Genomic DNA, 16,539 nt, shown 5'->3' on the forward strand with positions numbered 1-16,539 from the left:
TATAAGCATTTGTATAACATCTCGATAAGACCCTTTATTGATAGAATTTCTTATTGGCACACTCAGAAAAATATGTCTAACAATTAAAAAAATAGTAAAATTAATTTTTCATACTTACAATAAAATATATATATCTATTTATTATATATATATTTGTATCTATATATAGTTGTTTGATAACCAGTAATATAACTATAAGAAAGAGGAATAATTTCTCAATTTCTCGAATACATTTTCTATAATTAATTAATTTTGTTGCTTGGAATAACGATATATCAAGCAAATTTTACAAGCCATTAATAAGATTTGGTGTATTTCTCTCCTAGACTTTTAAACTAGTACCTAAATATTACTATTTTTCCCATCTAGACAGTTTTTGATTGGCACTAATTGAGCTTATAATAAATTAAGATTTTTAGGCAGCTTTTCTTTTCGTAGACTTGTAACTCCAAGCAACAATCAGATCATAGAAATTTATATACAATTATATTTTATCTAAATACATAATATTATAAAAGTCAATTAATAGACACCGATAATTAATAGAAAAGTATGAGATATCTTCTCAAGAATCATAAAATTGGACGCTTGCAAAATGAATAATTTTTTGAGATATAATTAACACGTGAAACACGAATATAATTTATAAAAATATAATGATCTCAGACTTAATGATCTTATTCTTGACTTGATCTTAATGAGAAATTGCTCTCTTTGTTCTCCAATTACGAACACCCTGTATACAAGTACACCCTGTGTACTTATTTGTTCGCAATTTAAATATAACTAGAAATATTTCTTATTAATTGTACGAGTAGGATTATTTACAATTAATTTCTGGCAATTGACTCTGAAATTTAGTCATAAAGAAGAAAGTTGTTGACAAGAGAGATATAGATCACCACATATATAGTATGCTCATAGAAAAAAGGGAATCGGAAGCAGATCTTTTATGCGAAAAATTCACATTTTGTTAAAGAAGTGGAGAACTCTACACATCTATAAAAAATATTAGTTTCAATTCTTTGGTATGATCTTTCTCTTCTTTTAATTTTCTTTAAGAAAAATTTTATTCTCAAAGAAAACAATCGAGCTCCCGTTCTTTTCAGGAACATTTTGTATGTGCACAATTTTTTTAAATTCGCACTTTCAAACAAACAACTTTAGTCTTTATGATATAATCGCCTAACGATTATCAGGAATGCCGCGTCGCAGTAAAAAATATATATACGCAATTATCTTTATAATTCTATAGGTACACGTGGCTAAAAATATTTTTCTAAGTTGTCTAAAGGCTGGTATTCATAATCGGATCTTATATTTAAGACCGATCTTATATTAAGATATCTTAAGTACAATCTTAAGGTGTTATGAACCAATCACAGAGCATCTTAAGACATTACTTAAGACGGTCTTGAAAGATAAAAACCGACTATGAATACCGGCCTAAGTGTAGCGCCATGCACACATCAATGTGACGCGTTTTTATCTCGTTAAACACAAAAGAACAGTAGCGTCAAAATTACGCATGCGACGCGCAAACTGTGCGTACAGTTACCTACTTTTTTTTTTATACAACGCAAAAATGCCTCGTGAATAAACTCGTCTTCTTATTCTTCCCTACTGAGGTATGCGTCGATAGTTATTATAATTGCACCGTAAGATGATTACCACGGCGTTTATCAGCCATCGAGAGGTCAACAAATATTAGGTCGTTGCGTATAAGATGTCGGTTCTATAATTAAAAACAAATTAGAAGTTTTGTAACAGTATGGTTTAAATCATACCCGACTTTATGTATTGTAAAATCTTATTTTTTACATTTCACCTTCAGTTATATATAACATTCTTCGTGCTGGAAGGTTAACAGATCTTACGTTATCACACAGAAGATTAAAATGTCTCCTCCTAAGTGTAAAATTTATGTAACAAATGTCATATCTGTGTATGCAGGGATCTCAAATAATATACGTATATCTCCTATAAAAATATCTCACAAATTTTCACCAATTCATTAAAAACTTGAAAATTTATATTTACAAGTATGCAGTTTCATAAAAGAATCTTATCGTTTTGTCACAATATATAGTAATCAATGATCAAAAAACGTCTAACCGGAAACTTGGGAATCCGATATATTATATGCAACGATACAATAACGGTCCGTTTTTAATAATCCTATTCCTCCTCCACATATTCTTTTGGAAAGAATCCTACTTGATCGCCTATTTTACCCTTCCACCATCCTTTGGCATCACCTTCCTTGCTCAGCACCACGACTCGACAACCACGTCGTAGGCTCAGTTGATTGCGTTCGCAGCCGCGGAAGTCGAATAGCGCCTTGGCCAGGACACGCCGGTACGGCCATAATAGACGCTGGTCCAGTTTCTCGAAATTCTCCGAAAGCGACGCTCGTTCGTAGTACTCGACCAACTCAACGACACTCTTGAAAAACCGAGACTCGCTAAGATAGTACAGATCCGCGCCGTCCACATCGCGTTTGAACACTCGAATATGTTTGACTGCTCCTTCCGCCCTAAAAGGTATAATATGGTCTTATCAGTATCCAATGAAAGGCTTTAAGAAATTCCAATAGATAAATAGAATAAATAGAAGAATGTTTAACTTTAAATATTTAAATGTAACTTAAATATTAAAAATTTATCGAAATAATAGAATATATAAATGATCTAAATATGTTTTCTTCAAAATAATATGGAAATGGAAAAGATAAAATTAAATAGAGAATTACTCTAAAATAAAGGGATTTTTTGTCGCGCGTTCAAGCTTACTTGATACTAAGAGCGTAATTGGTTTCATGTTTAAGACGCGGCTGTCCAGCCGGACGGACGCGCAGCATGTAGGTGCCATCTTCACGGGATTCCAGTTTATTGGAAGCTGCATCTCTGCCCATCTCCCCAACGAACCACAGCTTCATGGTGAGTGCACGTTCGCACGGTAGCGGCGGTGGCGGTGTCGGCGACGGCGGCGTGGGCATACAGCGACCCGAGTGCGCGATGCACTGCTTGTGCACAGCAAGGCGACATACCTCGCATTTATAGCCCTATGTGATACGATACTCGATTAAAAAGTTCGTGATTTGGATTTTCTGATGCTCTGAGAAAGATCAAGAAGCAGAATGGCAAATTTTGGAAATGCTAATTTCTCAAATCATCGATTTCTCATTTTTTATAAATTAGTAATTTTAAATTACTTTAATTCTTTCTTATGCTTTCTTTTGAATCTTGAAAATTACACGATTCAACAAGTTCTCGGTGAATTTTATTAGGATTTTATTATGAATTTTATTAGAGTTTTATTCTTCAAGATTTACGTAATCCAATTTTTATACAATTGGTACTTTTGTATAAAAATTATACAAAAATTATAAAACTGGCACTTTTGGTATAAATTGTGTCCACTAAAGATTAGATTATCTATTTTTCGTATAGCTATAAGCGACTGATAGTGCAAATAATTAAACATTTTGCGAGCTAAATCATTTACCTGGAATATGCGGCCTTTAAGAAATTTTCCACATCGTTGACAGCTCTTAGGTGTGTCAAACGTTGTCAACTTGAATTTATGATTGGTATTCCGACAGGCTGCAGGATTAACATTATCCATTGCATCCTGCAACGCCTTTATCCATATCTGCTTCTGCTCCTCCGTTCTCGCATATAAAGTGTATGCCGTGTACGCCTGCTTATGTACAAGTAACCACTGGTAGGACCAACGTGAATCTCTGCCTAAAGTTCGCCGTCCTATGTGGTCCTCCAGTCTATAGTCGTCTAATCGTAGAGTTTCTCGGTAACAATATTGATCTCCTCTGCCAGCTTTGCAAATCAGTACCACTTGTTCGAACACGAATGCATAACGGGCCTTTATTCGCTGGTCGCCATGAGCTTTTACCTGTAGAAAAACTGAATTAGTCATACGGTTCAATCGTACTAAGCTAACTTTAGAGTCCATTGCAACGTTTTATTGGAAACTAACTGAACATATCTATTTTTGTTTAAGAAGATATTAAGCAAACCTTGAGCTCGCCGTCACGAAGTAATCGGCCGAAATCCTTCAGTTGCGCATCCTCAGGCACATCCCAGTCGATTATCGATGCTTGGATGTCCTTGATGATATCAAGCGTGTCGGAATCGCGTTTTACTTCGTTTATATACTGAGCGACATCGACCATCACTTCCCTTGCCTGGGCCAACGCATGACAGTCCTCTACCCACTCGCGAGGAGTTTCCTCCACCAACTTATCCAATAGCAAGTGATACTTGAGCACCCTTTGCATCGGCACAGACAGTATATCGCGCAGCTTAAATTTACCATTGTTAGCTTCTTGTTGGCACCTCTGTAATAAGTATCAATGTTAAAACAGCTCAAATATATTACTCTGTTTAATGAATTAGTGATTTTATACGATTTTACAGGTATTTCTAGAGATTATATTTCTGATATTATACATCGGAATATTAAATAAATTTGGCGATATTGATTTCTTTAATTTTAAATCTAAAAAGTTTGAATGTAAAATATAAAACTTTTAGTTTTTTTTGGTGGTTTAGTTTTACGATTTGCACTGTTGCAAAAAACTTACGATAACTTCTTGATTGACTACTTCGTTACGCGCGCAGACTTCCTGCAGAGTATTTTGTGCTACGGTGAGATTTGCGCAGTAATCGCCATAAATGAGGAACTTCTCCCGCCAGTCCAGGAAGACTTGGGCGAGCGCGGCGCCGTTTCGCGCCTTGCGTAGTTGACTGTGAAAGCCCACGTGGATTTCCGAGAGCTCCTTGATACTGAAGAAGATGCGGGCGGAATCTTCGGGCCGGAGTAACGACGATAGCGGTCGGGCGAAGTGTCTAAGTAGGCTACTGAGAACTTCTGTGTAGTTTCGCTCGGTCTCCACGAGCTCCTGAATAACGTAATCTCTCTTCTCACCTCCAGAAATGGCACTACTCTGTTGCACGAAGATTATCTCGATAAAGAGAAGCGTTTTTTGTGCGAATTACGAAGTAGTATGCAAGGTGTGAAGCGTAGCGCATGGTGAATAACAAAATTAATCGTACGTAAATGCGCTAATAATAAATAAGAATTCACTCGACTTTCCTATATTCTCAATAATGAGATTAAACATTTAGTACATTCATGCAGTCTTTCTGTATTTTAGCAGACGGTCTCTCTGACTAGCTGCTTCTTCTTCAAGTTTTTCAAATAATGGCCGAAGAAAAGGGAAGGTTTGGCAACATCTTATACAATAGTATAAAAAGTTGTTAACTGAATAGAAATAAGGGCAAAAAATAAATGATAACCTGCGCAACTGACGGAGGAGGTGGTAAATGCAGACTACAGAGGTCCTGGTAGATCTCCTCGCTTTGCGCGTGGCTGCAAAAAGCTCCATACCCGTCTTCCTCGCCGACTGGATCCTCATTATCCCTCCCGCCGCCCGTCTCGTCACCCTCCCGTCTCCTAAACCTCCTGCGGCGACCCTCATCTTCGCGGCTTTAGCATAAAAACACGAAAAAAAACGCGGCCATGCACTATGACATGCATACTGACGGGAATTGCTAAGTTCTCGGCAAAAATTAAAATTATAATATAGCACAATTATAAGGTCTGCCACTGATGATAACTGCGTTCAATATGTATCTTCAGCATGAAGAGTGAAACAGTACCACCATTGTATCGGGTAGACAGTATATATAAATTTATGCATCTCAAGATGTAATTTAATATATATTATATATAATGTAGACAGTATATATAAAATTTTATGTACACATGTAATTTTTTTTTAATAATAAATAATATGCACGTATATAGATCAGTTATACATATTTTGAAAAATATTACAAGAAAATATTTATGCTTCATAAAGCATATAAAATATTATGAAATAGAGCCTCTTCTACACAGAAATATATATATCTGTATAAAAATGTACCATGCGCAATAAAAACTTTCAATATTAAAAAAAATAAAGTCTTTCGTACAATAAATGTAACTTATACTTATAATGTTTAAATAATTTTGCGGTATAAGTCGAGACAAAAATTTGACATTGTAAGAAAGTATCAGAAAGATTTATACATTCACGAAAACGAAGCTGTTTGAATCAAAATGAAATTTTCCGAGCAATAGGTTTTAAATCACAGCATAACATCTTGTTTGTGTACACAAGAACGTTTCGATTCATGCTTTGGATCGTTTACTATTTATAGATTGAAGAGGCATAGACTGCATTTGCGAAAGAAGGATACAATGATGGCTGGTATTCTTTCAGCAAAATGTTCTTAAGATTGTTAAGCCGTAAAATGACGTATACCTTCTCCACGGAAGGCCAGTTATGTTGAGAATTGCTTGAGAAGCAGAGCAATTCCTGATAAACCCGAGACTCATCTACGTCTGCAGCTCTAGTTTTTATGGTAAACGCCACCAATCCATGTGTGGCGCTAAACCAATATAAAAATTACTAAAGTCTCTGATGTTATTTTTGAAGAACAATGCAATTATTTCTTTCATTAATCGTTATTTAAAAGTTATTTATTTAAGAAGATATACACGTGTCTGTATAACGTGACAATAGAAAATGGAAGTTTCATTTTAAAAGAGACAAACCTTAATCTTTTAGAATCAAGATATAATGCTTTTTGACTTCAATATTTAATAAACTGAAAATGTAACTATTATCTTAGCAATAGGTTCTTACCCTGCGCCAGCACTTTGTAAATCCTTATAAATGTCCTCTTGTGATCTTCCATGACCAACAGAGAATCCACTGCAACAAATAAAATGTATTTCTTTATTATTTCATAATTATTAATCTATTTATCTTATAATTATGGCAAATTCTAATACGATGAAAAATACAAAACTCGAAAGTTACTCACAGTATACCCTTTCGCCTCAGTCTTGGACAATTGGACAAAGCGGAGAGCGTGCAGAGGACCCGATGGAAGTTAGAAAGGTCGAACAGCATAAACGATTCGAAAAGCTCCGAGTCGGAAAGGCCGAAGACACTCGAGCACACCGATAAGAACACTTTTATATTACGCAGACACAGGAACTGTGCCATCTGAGGCTTCTGATTCACATCCTTCATGTCTATGCACCCAGGATCCACAATGTTCAGTAGATTGCACAGCAACACACCGTCCCGTAATGTATAGGCCAGGTCGAATGCAGTTGCCTGTGGCCAGTTGGCCCTGTGATCCGCTCGTAACGCGCCGCATCTGGTCAACCAACTGGCACACTCGTGCCAGCCCTTACCAGCATCCTCGCTCTCTGCCCTATTCATTTTGATACTTCTTCTTCTTTCAATGATTAGAGCATTGAAGGCACATTTATAATTTTGCGTATACTTCATGCATTAGATTCTCCAAGGTTCCATTCGTCAAGCTGCTACCTGTTAAATACAAAGCTATTATAAATATAATTAGGTATAATTATTATAAAAAGAACACAGAAAAATCTTTTAGTATTTATTGTATGACAAAAAATAATAAAAAAAATAAGGAGAGACTGAGAAGCTTAAATAAATTTAGATTATTTAAGTAATAGCATGAGATTTTCACGATACCTAATTTGTGATACTCTTTCATAAAATTTAAGATAAATACTAATGCAAACGGCATATGAGTTACATTGAATATTATAGTATAGGAATAATAAAAGATAAATGAAATATTCTTTTACACACATATGTCTGCTCTTTGATACTACAATAATTAAGATGTTAATCAAGTATATTCTATGCTAGATAATACATATAAATATAGCAATATATATTCGTAGTATTAGATAGTATAATAACTCTTCTTGAGAAAAAACACGTGCCAATACTTAAGGCTTTATCTTTATTATAAAAATTGGCATTTTACGTCATGACGAAACGTTAGCGAGCAAAAGAATGTTCCTACAAAACACGCTGCTGGAGAGACCAATTTGTGAGATTAAATCGCGTGTGCGTGATTCTTATCGCCTCTCAATCTCCTCTATCGCGAGAGTGGACTGACCGACAATTCCAAGCCGAGCATCTCTCGGGACACCGGGACGGAACTGACGGAAGTCATCGCGCGGCTCCAGTCACTGCCGGACCCAGCGACGCTCGTGGACTCGGTGGACTCGTACCGCGGACGGTGCCATCGGCTATCACGGCATCTCCTCTCCTGCGAGAAGGGGGGAAAGACCACGTACACGGACGCGAGACGCGAGCAGAGAAGACGAGAGAAAAGGCGGCGGACGGTGCAGCGTGCACCCAACGGTGCACAGGACTCACAGAAGAGACGAGCAGAGACGAGTCACTCGCGTAGCCTAAGCCTCGTGCTGCACGCCACACGTCGCTCGGTCATTCTCGTGATCCCCGCGGACCCTTGATTCTCTCGTGACGTTCGGCACCGCGTTGCCTCCGCACGGCGAACTCGCGTCCGCCATACACCGCCGCACGAATTGACTGACTGCGGACCGCGGCGGACCGACAGACACCGACGGCGATATCGCTGCATTCGCTCAATTCGCTGCTCCCGTCCGTGCGCTCTGGATATCCTACAGGACCGGCCGCAGGCGCTCGGGAGCCTCGCGCGTCGCGCGTGTGCCGGCGGATGTCTCGATGCGACCGGATGCGGATCTTTTCAGCTTCGTCACGGCGAATTTTCGCTCGAAAATCGAAGAACTTTGAAGCAGAATAAAAAATTTATTTTTAGCAAAATTTCAATAATGTTCATATATTGTACGTCAATGTACGTCATATTTTTAAATCTTTTTCTGAGATTTTTAGTATTTCTCTGTGAAATTTAAATATATCGAATTAATTTCGTGTATTTTAAATATATATAATTGTATCTTTTTGTGCATGCATGATGAGTTATTAAAGATTTCAAGCGATAACATCTGCTTTAGGTCGAATCGATTAATTTAATTCAACTGAATTGTTTAAAGCAAAATTTCTAACTATAATTCGTTATCTAATCCTTTTTTCCATATATACTAAATAACAAAAAATTAATCATTCTATCTCATGTCAACAAAATAATGCAGGATATTACTTGATAAGATAAGTTAATCACCGATTAAAGTTAATTAAAGTTTGAGCGAAATTGTCGTAAGGCGGATGTTTTCTTACCGCTTGAGGTAGCAGTACAATCGATTACTCGAATTTCTTGGATCGATCTTGCGGGTTCACGCTAGACGTTCAAAACCAAAAACAATTTTAAGTGTGAGTGCTTCCACATTTATTATCTTATTTATTATTATTTATTAAATATATACCTATAGTTATGCTAGATACTGAAATTATATTTTATAATTCAAAGAATGCAACGAGCATAAATAAACACGATCAATATATTCCACCTGTTCCTGAATAAATAATAAACTAGAATATTAATTAATAAACCAGAATGCAGTTTATATTATAAAGGTAATACAAGTATATTCGCACAAAGATAGATGCAAGTAAAACATTATAAAATGCGTGTAATAAATGCATAATGCAAATCAACAACTTCTTGATGTTTAAAATTCTCACGTTTTATTTCTTCTCGTCTCTTCGTGATTCAATTCTAAAGAACAAATATAATAGTAATAGCCAATAATGCATACCGCGTTTTATTTCCATTATTTCTAATAATTAAATAAGCCTACATATACACATGACACACAATACACATATACGTGGAGCCTGACTTTTGATATGATCTGTATACATAATTTTAAGATTATTGTATTAATGATTGAAATAATCTTAAAATTATCACGCGCATTATTCCTATTTCTCGCAATAAAGATCTATAGTGTTCTATTGCAGGAATATAATGCATCGTCTGGATGCATTGTGCGCGTGGAAGGGACCGTGTGACGTCATCAGCGGTCACTTTTCTTTCTTGTGCCTTCGCGTCTCTCGGACAGTCTTGGTGTCTTGACGAAGTCCTCGGCCCTCGCGTCAGTCCTCGTCGCATTCATATCGTTGGCGAAGATACTCTGTCCTGCAACAGTATTAATATCATCAGTCGAAGAAGCAGATCGTGGGAAAGACTGTAGGTAAACATGTTTTCTTATTATTAGACGCACGCGTCTCTCATTTCGATATTATTAATAAAATTCTCACACGGCGCTGTTGCACTATCAAAGGTCATTGCGTGAAGATAGGCGCAGATCGCGTGCAGAGGCGGTGCGCAGTGTGCGCACTGCGCGGCATCGCTCTGACGTTATCTACGTGTGGAGGCGGCGGTATCGCTTTGTTCTCTTCAAATAATTCTCAGTACTGTGATATATTTCCTTTCAAAACGCTTAAGTTAATTTAGCATTTTAGTTGAAAAACGACATGATTTTTAATATACCGATCAAAAATTTTTTGTTGGTTTAAATGACAGAAGAATTAATTTAATATTATAAACTTAAGAAATAAATAGATCTCATTTTTCCATTAATCCAAATAAACTTTCTATAAACAGAAATCGACATTTAATGAAATTTTATAGATTTAAGATATACCTATATATCTTAAATCAACCTGTAAAGATATATTATAAAATAAATAGAGAAAAATAAATTTTGGGAAATTTTAAGTTGTAAATATAATGAAGAATCTATTTTCATTGATAATAAAATATTAATAAAAAATTGTTCTCTTTTTCAATTTATCAAAATTTTTAATATTCAAAATTTTTTAATGAAATATTTATTACATAATAGAAATTTGGAAATATAAAATAAATAATTATTTTATGAACTAAAAATATAATTTTACTAAAAATAGTGGAAATTAAAATACAGACTATTATCTTTCGCGCTATACGGATATTATGTAACAATTAAGCGGATTTAGTAATCGAAATGTAACGCTTCTTTTGTGAAGAAGTGGAAAATTTTCATCAAATTTAACTGAACGCTATATTTCTTCGCAATTCTTTTTGCAACTTCCAGATTTTTATTGCAGACAAATTACTTGAACAAAATTTGACAAGAAACAGCAGCTTATTACATCCTAAGCACTCTGTACATATTATATATATGTTTTATGTAACTTTTTATCGTTGTGCAAAATATGTGGAATGCTAATAATGATAACGATTACAAAAGGGACATTATTTTCACGGCGAATGCCAATGTTATTATAGCTGCAAATTTACATATAAATTCGTATGTGTTCCAGAAAGTATTCCGACTGAAATGTGCGACGTTCGCTTCAATGAGCCGGAAGTAATACAGACCGAACTATTTGTCGGCGCGATTCCAGCTTTCGCTTTGTAGTTTGTTGTTATGACGTAACCGTATAGTATGGGTATGGCGATACAACTGATACAAGGACAGTAGAAGTATATGTGTTTAATGTGTTTGTAGATGCATTTTGATTAACGCTATTATATATCATAAATGTTTGCTAATTCAGAGCAGCAGATCGTGATCTAGTGTGTTCGTGATCACTACGTATTTTCGTCAAGTTTGGATAACATAATTTAATGATGTTTTCACTATGGTTCCTAAGCATTTTGTTATTTGTGTGTGATGCCGCAAATCCTCGGTGTAAAGATGAGAACAATCGAGTCGTCGATTGGTGAGTGCTTTTAACATGTCATGTATGCTTATGTTTTCGCTGCTGGTCACAAATTGTGATAACTTTCACAGATTTTAGAATTTTTTTAAAAACAAGGTCGATATTGTCTTAAGTCATTACAATTTATAAGAAAAAGGCGTTTTAGATTTACAAATAAATAAAAAAATATAAAGAATTTAATATGTATGCAATTTATGTTAATCATAATACAAGTTATAATACTTACAATTATTTAATTTAATTTAATTTAATTATTTATTTAATTTAATAATTAAATTTTAATTAATTCTACCCATTTACAAATCTTTAAATCTTTACTAGAAAAATTGAGTACCTACATGGAACGATATATGTATTTCAACAAACGTGAACAATCGTTATTTCTTAATGAGCTTATATTATAACGAACGTTATTTTGTAATGTTTCTCGCCAGTCTTATTAATGTTATCAATGTTGCATTGAGCGTACAATTATATCGTGTTTCCGCTATCGCGATAACTTATCAATAATTAATTACTGCAATGCAATTTCAGGTATGTACTTTACAAGTTGCCGAAGGTATCGGAAAGCAGCAATCCTGTGGTTAGAAGTGGATTAGCGTATTTATATATAACCAGCAATACTGTCGATAAAGGTTGGCAGTTATCCACGAGAAAAATCAGCGCGAATAATTCTATACCGGGGAATACCTTAGCACCTTTATACGATGACGTAAGAGCGAATAAACTGTAATATGAACGTGTATTTGTTTAATTATTCAGGCGTGTTTAGCACATAAATTATTTACGCTGGCGCCAACTGTCAGTTTCACTGCTTGCTGCGTAATAAATAATAAAATTTAACTTTTTCTATTAAGGACGTTCACCGGTCCTTATACTAGAGAAAATCGATTTTCTATAGATTTTCTTGAAACTGTGAATATACGTTAATTTAGGTGTGCTTTTTGCGTTGTATAAATTTCAGTACCTCTTGCGGTATAAAAAATCAAGATACTGAGCCTCAAAGTTTCAACTTTTACTAAATTTTGGTAAAAATTGAAACTTTGAGGCTCAGTATCTTGATTTTTTTTTACTAAATTTTTACTAAATTTTGGTAAAAATTGAAACTTTGAGGCTCAGTATCTTGATTTTTTATACCGCAAGAGGTACTGAAATTTATACAACGCATAAAGCACACCTAAATTAACGTATATTCACAGTTTCAAGAAAATCTATAGAATTTCGATTTTCTCTAGTACAAGGACCGGTGAACGTCCTTAAATCAATCTAAATTGTAAATTGATAATAATTTTTTATTTGATTTTATTTTCAATTCGTTACAGTTCATATATTTCGGAGAATTTTTCTTCTCGGATATTATAAAAATGTAAAACTTCTAATTTTTCGGAATATAATTTTTTAAATTATATTATTCTTCAAAGTGTGTACGTAATATTTATTTATGTAATTGCATGCATTTAGTCAGTGGCGTCGAAAGCTTTCTGGATCTTGTACAATGACGATCCGCCTAACAGACCTATCAATGGGAAAAACGGTCATACGAAAGGTGTTGTGATGGCGAACAAAAAGCAAGGTTTCTGGTTAATTCACAGTGTTCCGAATTATCCACCTGTACCTAACAGCGGTAACGATACAAGACGGGTACGTATAAGTGTTTTGAGTATAATGAATATCGATAATTCCTTTTCATTACTCAGTTTTTTCCATAAATGCTTGATAATTGGATAATTTTATTATCAGCAAAATCGTCAGATAAATGAATCAGATAGATCATCCGTTAACAAAATTAATGTCGTCTTTTTTAAAGACGTTGTGTTTTTCAGATTTTTCTAACGTTTATTAAAATTGTTAGTCACTCTCCTTTCTTTGACATTTTCGTTGCAATCATTAATTTAATAATTGTTAATAGTACTTTTTACCCGAATGGTTCATTACTATTATGACATCCAAAGACATCTTTAAATGGATTTTGATGGATAAACTAAAATATTCTCAGGGACAAAACGTGACCGAAAATTCGACTCCGGGAAACCGGTCTAAATATGATTATCCGACATCCGGCATGCATTACGGACAGAGTTTTCTATGCATCTCCGTGGATGGCGATCAATTCGATTCGATCGGTCAACAGTTGATGTACAATCAAATAATAGTATATAGGAGAAGCATCCCTGTCAAGTTCGCCGCAGCGTTTCCGGTGCTGACGGACGCGGCTAATCAGAAGCGTATCAGAAAAGCACCCTTCACCAGCAAAACATTGTTAAAATCATCTGACGGCGTCCAATTCGTATCATTTGCCAAGAGCGACAAGTGGCAGAAAGGTAAACATCCCTGGCACTTTTCTGTATCGATACATTGCGTAAAATAATTTAGAGCGATATCTTCAAAATGAGACCCGAGATATTTTGCCTATTCTTAATATACGTAATTTTCGTTCAGCATATTTTTTATAAGTCTTACATATCTTTTACATATTTAGCAAGATATACATTTTTGATATTGTATTATAAGATACCCTAATGAGCAATATCTTTGAAATATTGCATCTGGATATCTGCTAAATTTTAAAAACTTCTACTTTTTATTTTATTTATTTATTTTACGATTTGAATTAATTCTACGAGTGGAATAAATATCTTTTTTTCTTATATATAATTAATATATATATTTTTTTACAAAATCTTGTAAATAATTAATGTATTCTTTAATATGTTAATCTAAAGATTTATATGACGAGTTTGTTGCGCCGACACTAAAAACCGATTTATTTGCCGAAACGTGGTTGAACGGACGAGGTAGATTACCATCGGACTGCGCACAAGTGAAGTAATATATCACATTTTTTTCCGTTTTGATTGTTTAGTAGATTTTAATTAAACTCATATCTCATTCGATTAAATTTTTATTGTTTTTATAGAGTGTACAACATCATGTCCATTCATTTGAAGCGGGTTGATATCGATTTTAAGAGTAGCCACGATCACTCCAAGTGGGCGGTGGCTGTTGAAGGTAAAGCTAACCGAACTTGGGTCTGCATTGGTGATATCAATCGAGCGGTAAGTGCACATCTTTTGAAATATTTTGCAAAAAAGGAAGTTATAAACTAAAATTAATCAAATTAATTAATAAGGGAGAAAAATTTATTAAATGGAGGGTTAAAAAGAAGAATTAAGCAGTAATAAATGAAACTGGAGCGATATGAATTTCAATTAAGTAGGTAATATAAATTATATTAGGCTATCAAGATTCAGTCTGACCGAAGATGGCACTTCTCTCTATTTAATTGAAGAATTAATTAATTAAATTAATTATGTTTTTTCCAAGTAACAGATATATTTAGTTTACAGCTTTCAACATTTCTTTTATGTCTTCAAGGCTCATCTAATTTAATAGAAAAGTATAATTTGATTTTTATTATCTTTCAGGATACTCAATACGTACGAGGCGGTGGAACTGTCTGCTTTGATAATCGGAAAGTTTGGGACAATTATCGAAAATCGGTAAATGACGTGGAACCATGTCCTAAGCAATATAAGGCAGTTTTAGTTTAATAAATTTGCTAATAGTTTGACTCACAGAGAATAGTAGATATTGAAGGATCTAATAATTTTATTCTTATTGCATATTCATTGTAATTAAAAATTGATGTATAATTCATGAATTATAGAAATAGTCCGTTAAATAATAATGGAATAACAGTAGAAATAATGCTATAATCGATATATTATATGAAATAATATTTTTCTACTAAAAAACGAGCTGTATAGTTGAAGTGGCAGAATATATGCAATTTTATAAAGCTGTATTTTGTTATTGTTATTTTGTATATTATTAATTCCCACACACAAAATCTTATCGGCAGATTCTCGATGGAATACGTTACCGACGACGTGAAAACTGTCGATGCGGGATTATTACATTTCACACGAGAGGTCTCGTCGTTACTATACATGATTGGAATATAAAAGAGTTGACATAAAACAAAAAGATATATAAATAAAATGTACGCCAAAAATAATAAAATTAATATAATAAAACATTATTTTAAAATGCGATATTGTTATAATTATCTGAAAGAAATAATATATAATCGTTTTTTGTACAGAAGTATTTCCGTTTTCATTTTTTGAAATAATTTTAGATTGAATTAATAAGCGCATAACGCAAAAATAGTTAAAGTTTTATAAGTGGTTTATTATTATAATTATTTTAGTGTAAATAAATAAATACCCAATCTAAAAATTCTGTGCTCTTTGTTTTCAAAAAGTTGCGTTTTATACTAAAAAGTACACTGTACGTGTTTATAGCTCCCTACGTTTTGCACATTATTTCTATTATGCATTAACTGCAATCTTGAAGAAAGATGTCCTGTCGGCTCTTCACTACTTAAAAAAAATAAGAAAAAACGACGGGGGGATCAGGGTAGTTCTTAAATTGGATTTTATGAAAAGCCGGGGCAAGTGGAAGGGGGGAGCGATGGTTCTCCTTATTCTCGTAGCCTCGTACCTCTTTCTTTTCGTAGCTCTACTTATTGTCTAGTCGAGGAAATTGTAGAGTAGCCCGAGACGGGCCGTTAATGAGAGAGAAGAAGGAGGCGAGATACACGCAGCCGAGGGGCAAGAGGGTGAAATATGATTCGCTCACTAATGAAAACTGTAGGAAATCGAGCGAACTTCAGCCCAGCCGCTACTTATCGTCCGACAACTTCGGGGTTTCATCCCTGCGATCGGCAGAAATTTTTCCGTCTAAAGTTATCGGGCGGACTTTATCCCGCAGCAAGATGGATTTTTACCTCTAAGCGCTTTACGACTTTCTTCGACTTTAGCCGAAAGCTCCGCTGCCCCTCTCTCCTTACACCCCCTCGATCCTTGTTGCATGATGGTGCTGGTGATCCAAGTTATAAGATGTATTTGATCGACGCAGAAAATTTACGGTTGCGCTGTCGAATTCCGTTATAAAGAATATTCGAATAAAGTTAT

The 16,539-nt window shown here is 34.5% G+C and overlaps 3 protein-coding genes across 10 annotated transcripts in view; 1 reads left to right on the forward strand and 2 right to left on the reverse strand.

Moving 5' to 3' along the window:
• Window positions 1-2: 2 nt before the first annotated feature.
• On the reverse strand, window positions 3-8,590 carry Vav (Vav guanine nucleotide exchange factor). 3 transcript variants are annotated; one of them, XM_071712938.1, is made up of 9 exons: window positions 8,022-8,590; window positions 6,897-7,411; window positions 6,716-6,784; window positions 6,332-6,458; window positions 4,604-4,966; window positions 4,037-4,357; window positions 3,508-3,912; window positions 2,793-3,064; window positions 3-2,536 (listed from the first exon to the last, which is right to left on the reverse strand). In XM_071712938.1, the coding sequence occupies exons 2-9, from the start codon at window positions 7,370-7,372 to the stop codon at window positions 2,179-2,181; spliced, it is 2,391 nt and encodes a 796-aa protein (XP_071569039.1). In that variant the 5' UTR covers window positions 7,373-7,411; window positions 8,022-8,590; the 3' UTR covers window positions 3-2,178. The 3 variants fall into 3 exon arrangements, with proteins under 3 accessions (XP_071569039.1, XP_071569038.1, XP_071569037.1); XM_071712937.1 differs by lacking the exon at window positions 6,332-6,458 and adding an exon at window positions 5,319-5,508 and having other exon boundaries at window positions 8,137-8,587; XM_071712936.1 differs by lacking the exon at window positions 6,332-6,458 and adding an exon at window positions 5,319-5,508 and having other exon boundaries at window positions 8,022-8,587.
• A 919-nt stretch (window positions 8,591-9,509) lies between these two features.
• LOC139776376 (uncharacterized) overlaps window positions 9,510-16,539 on the reverse strand; it is a 205,741-nt gene continuing 198,711 nt past the window's right edge. The window contains exon 4 of the mRNA XM_071712957.1: window positions 9,510-9,989. Coding sequence (XP_071569058.1) covers window positions 9,963-9,989 — 27 coding nt within the window. The 3' untranslated portion in view covers window positions 9,510-9,962. The remainder of the gene's footprint in view (window positions 9,990-16,539) is intronic.
• Window positions 9,832-15,365, forward strand: Dnaseii (deoxyribonuclease II). Of its 6 annotated transcripts, none has more exons than XM_071712946.1 (8): window positions 9,902-10,040; window positions 11,159-11,560; window positions 12,095-12,272; window positions 13,022-13,201; window positions 13,557-13,881; window positions 14,284-14,386; window positions 14,478-14,616; window positions 14,986-15,365. In XM_071712946.1, exons 2-8 carry the CDS (start codon window positions 11,466-11,468, stop codon window positions 15,109-15,111), a joined length of 1,146 nt encoding a protein of 381 aa, XP_071569047.1. In that variant the 5' UTR covers window positions 9,902-10,040; window positions 11,159-11,465; the 3' UTR covers window positions 15,112-15,365. The 6 variants fall into 6 exon arrangements, with proteins under 6 accessions (XP_071569045.1, XP_071569047.1, XP_071569049.1 ...); XM_071712948.1 differs by having other exon boundaries at window positions 11,159-11,205; XM_071712945.1 differs by having other exon boundaries at window positions 9,904-10,044.

This window comes from Temnothorax nylanderi, unplaced genomic scaffold (genome assembly GCF_030848795.1).
Source record: "Temnothorax nylanderi isolate EJ_2023f unplaced genomic scaffold, tnyl_v1.0 TNYL_tig0118_pilon, whole genome shotgun sequence".
Taxonomy (NCBI): domain Eukaryota; kingdom Metazoa; phylum Arthropoda; class Insecta; order Hymenoptera; family Formicidae; genus Temnothorax; species Temnothorax nylanderi.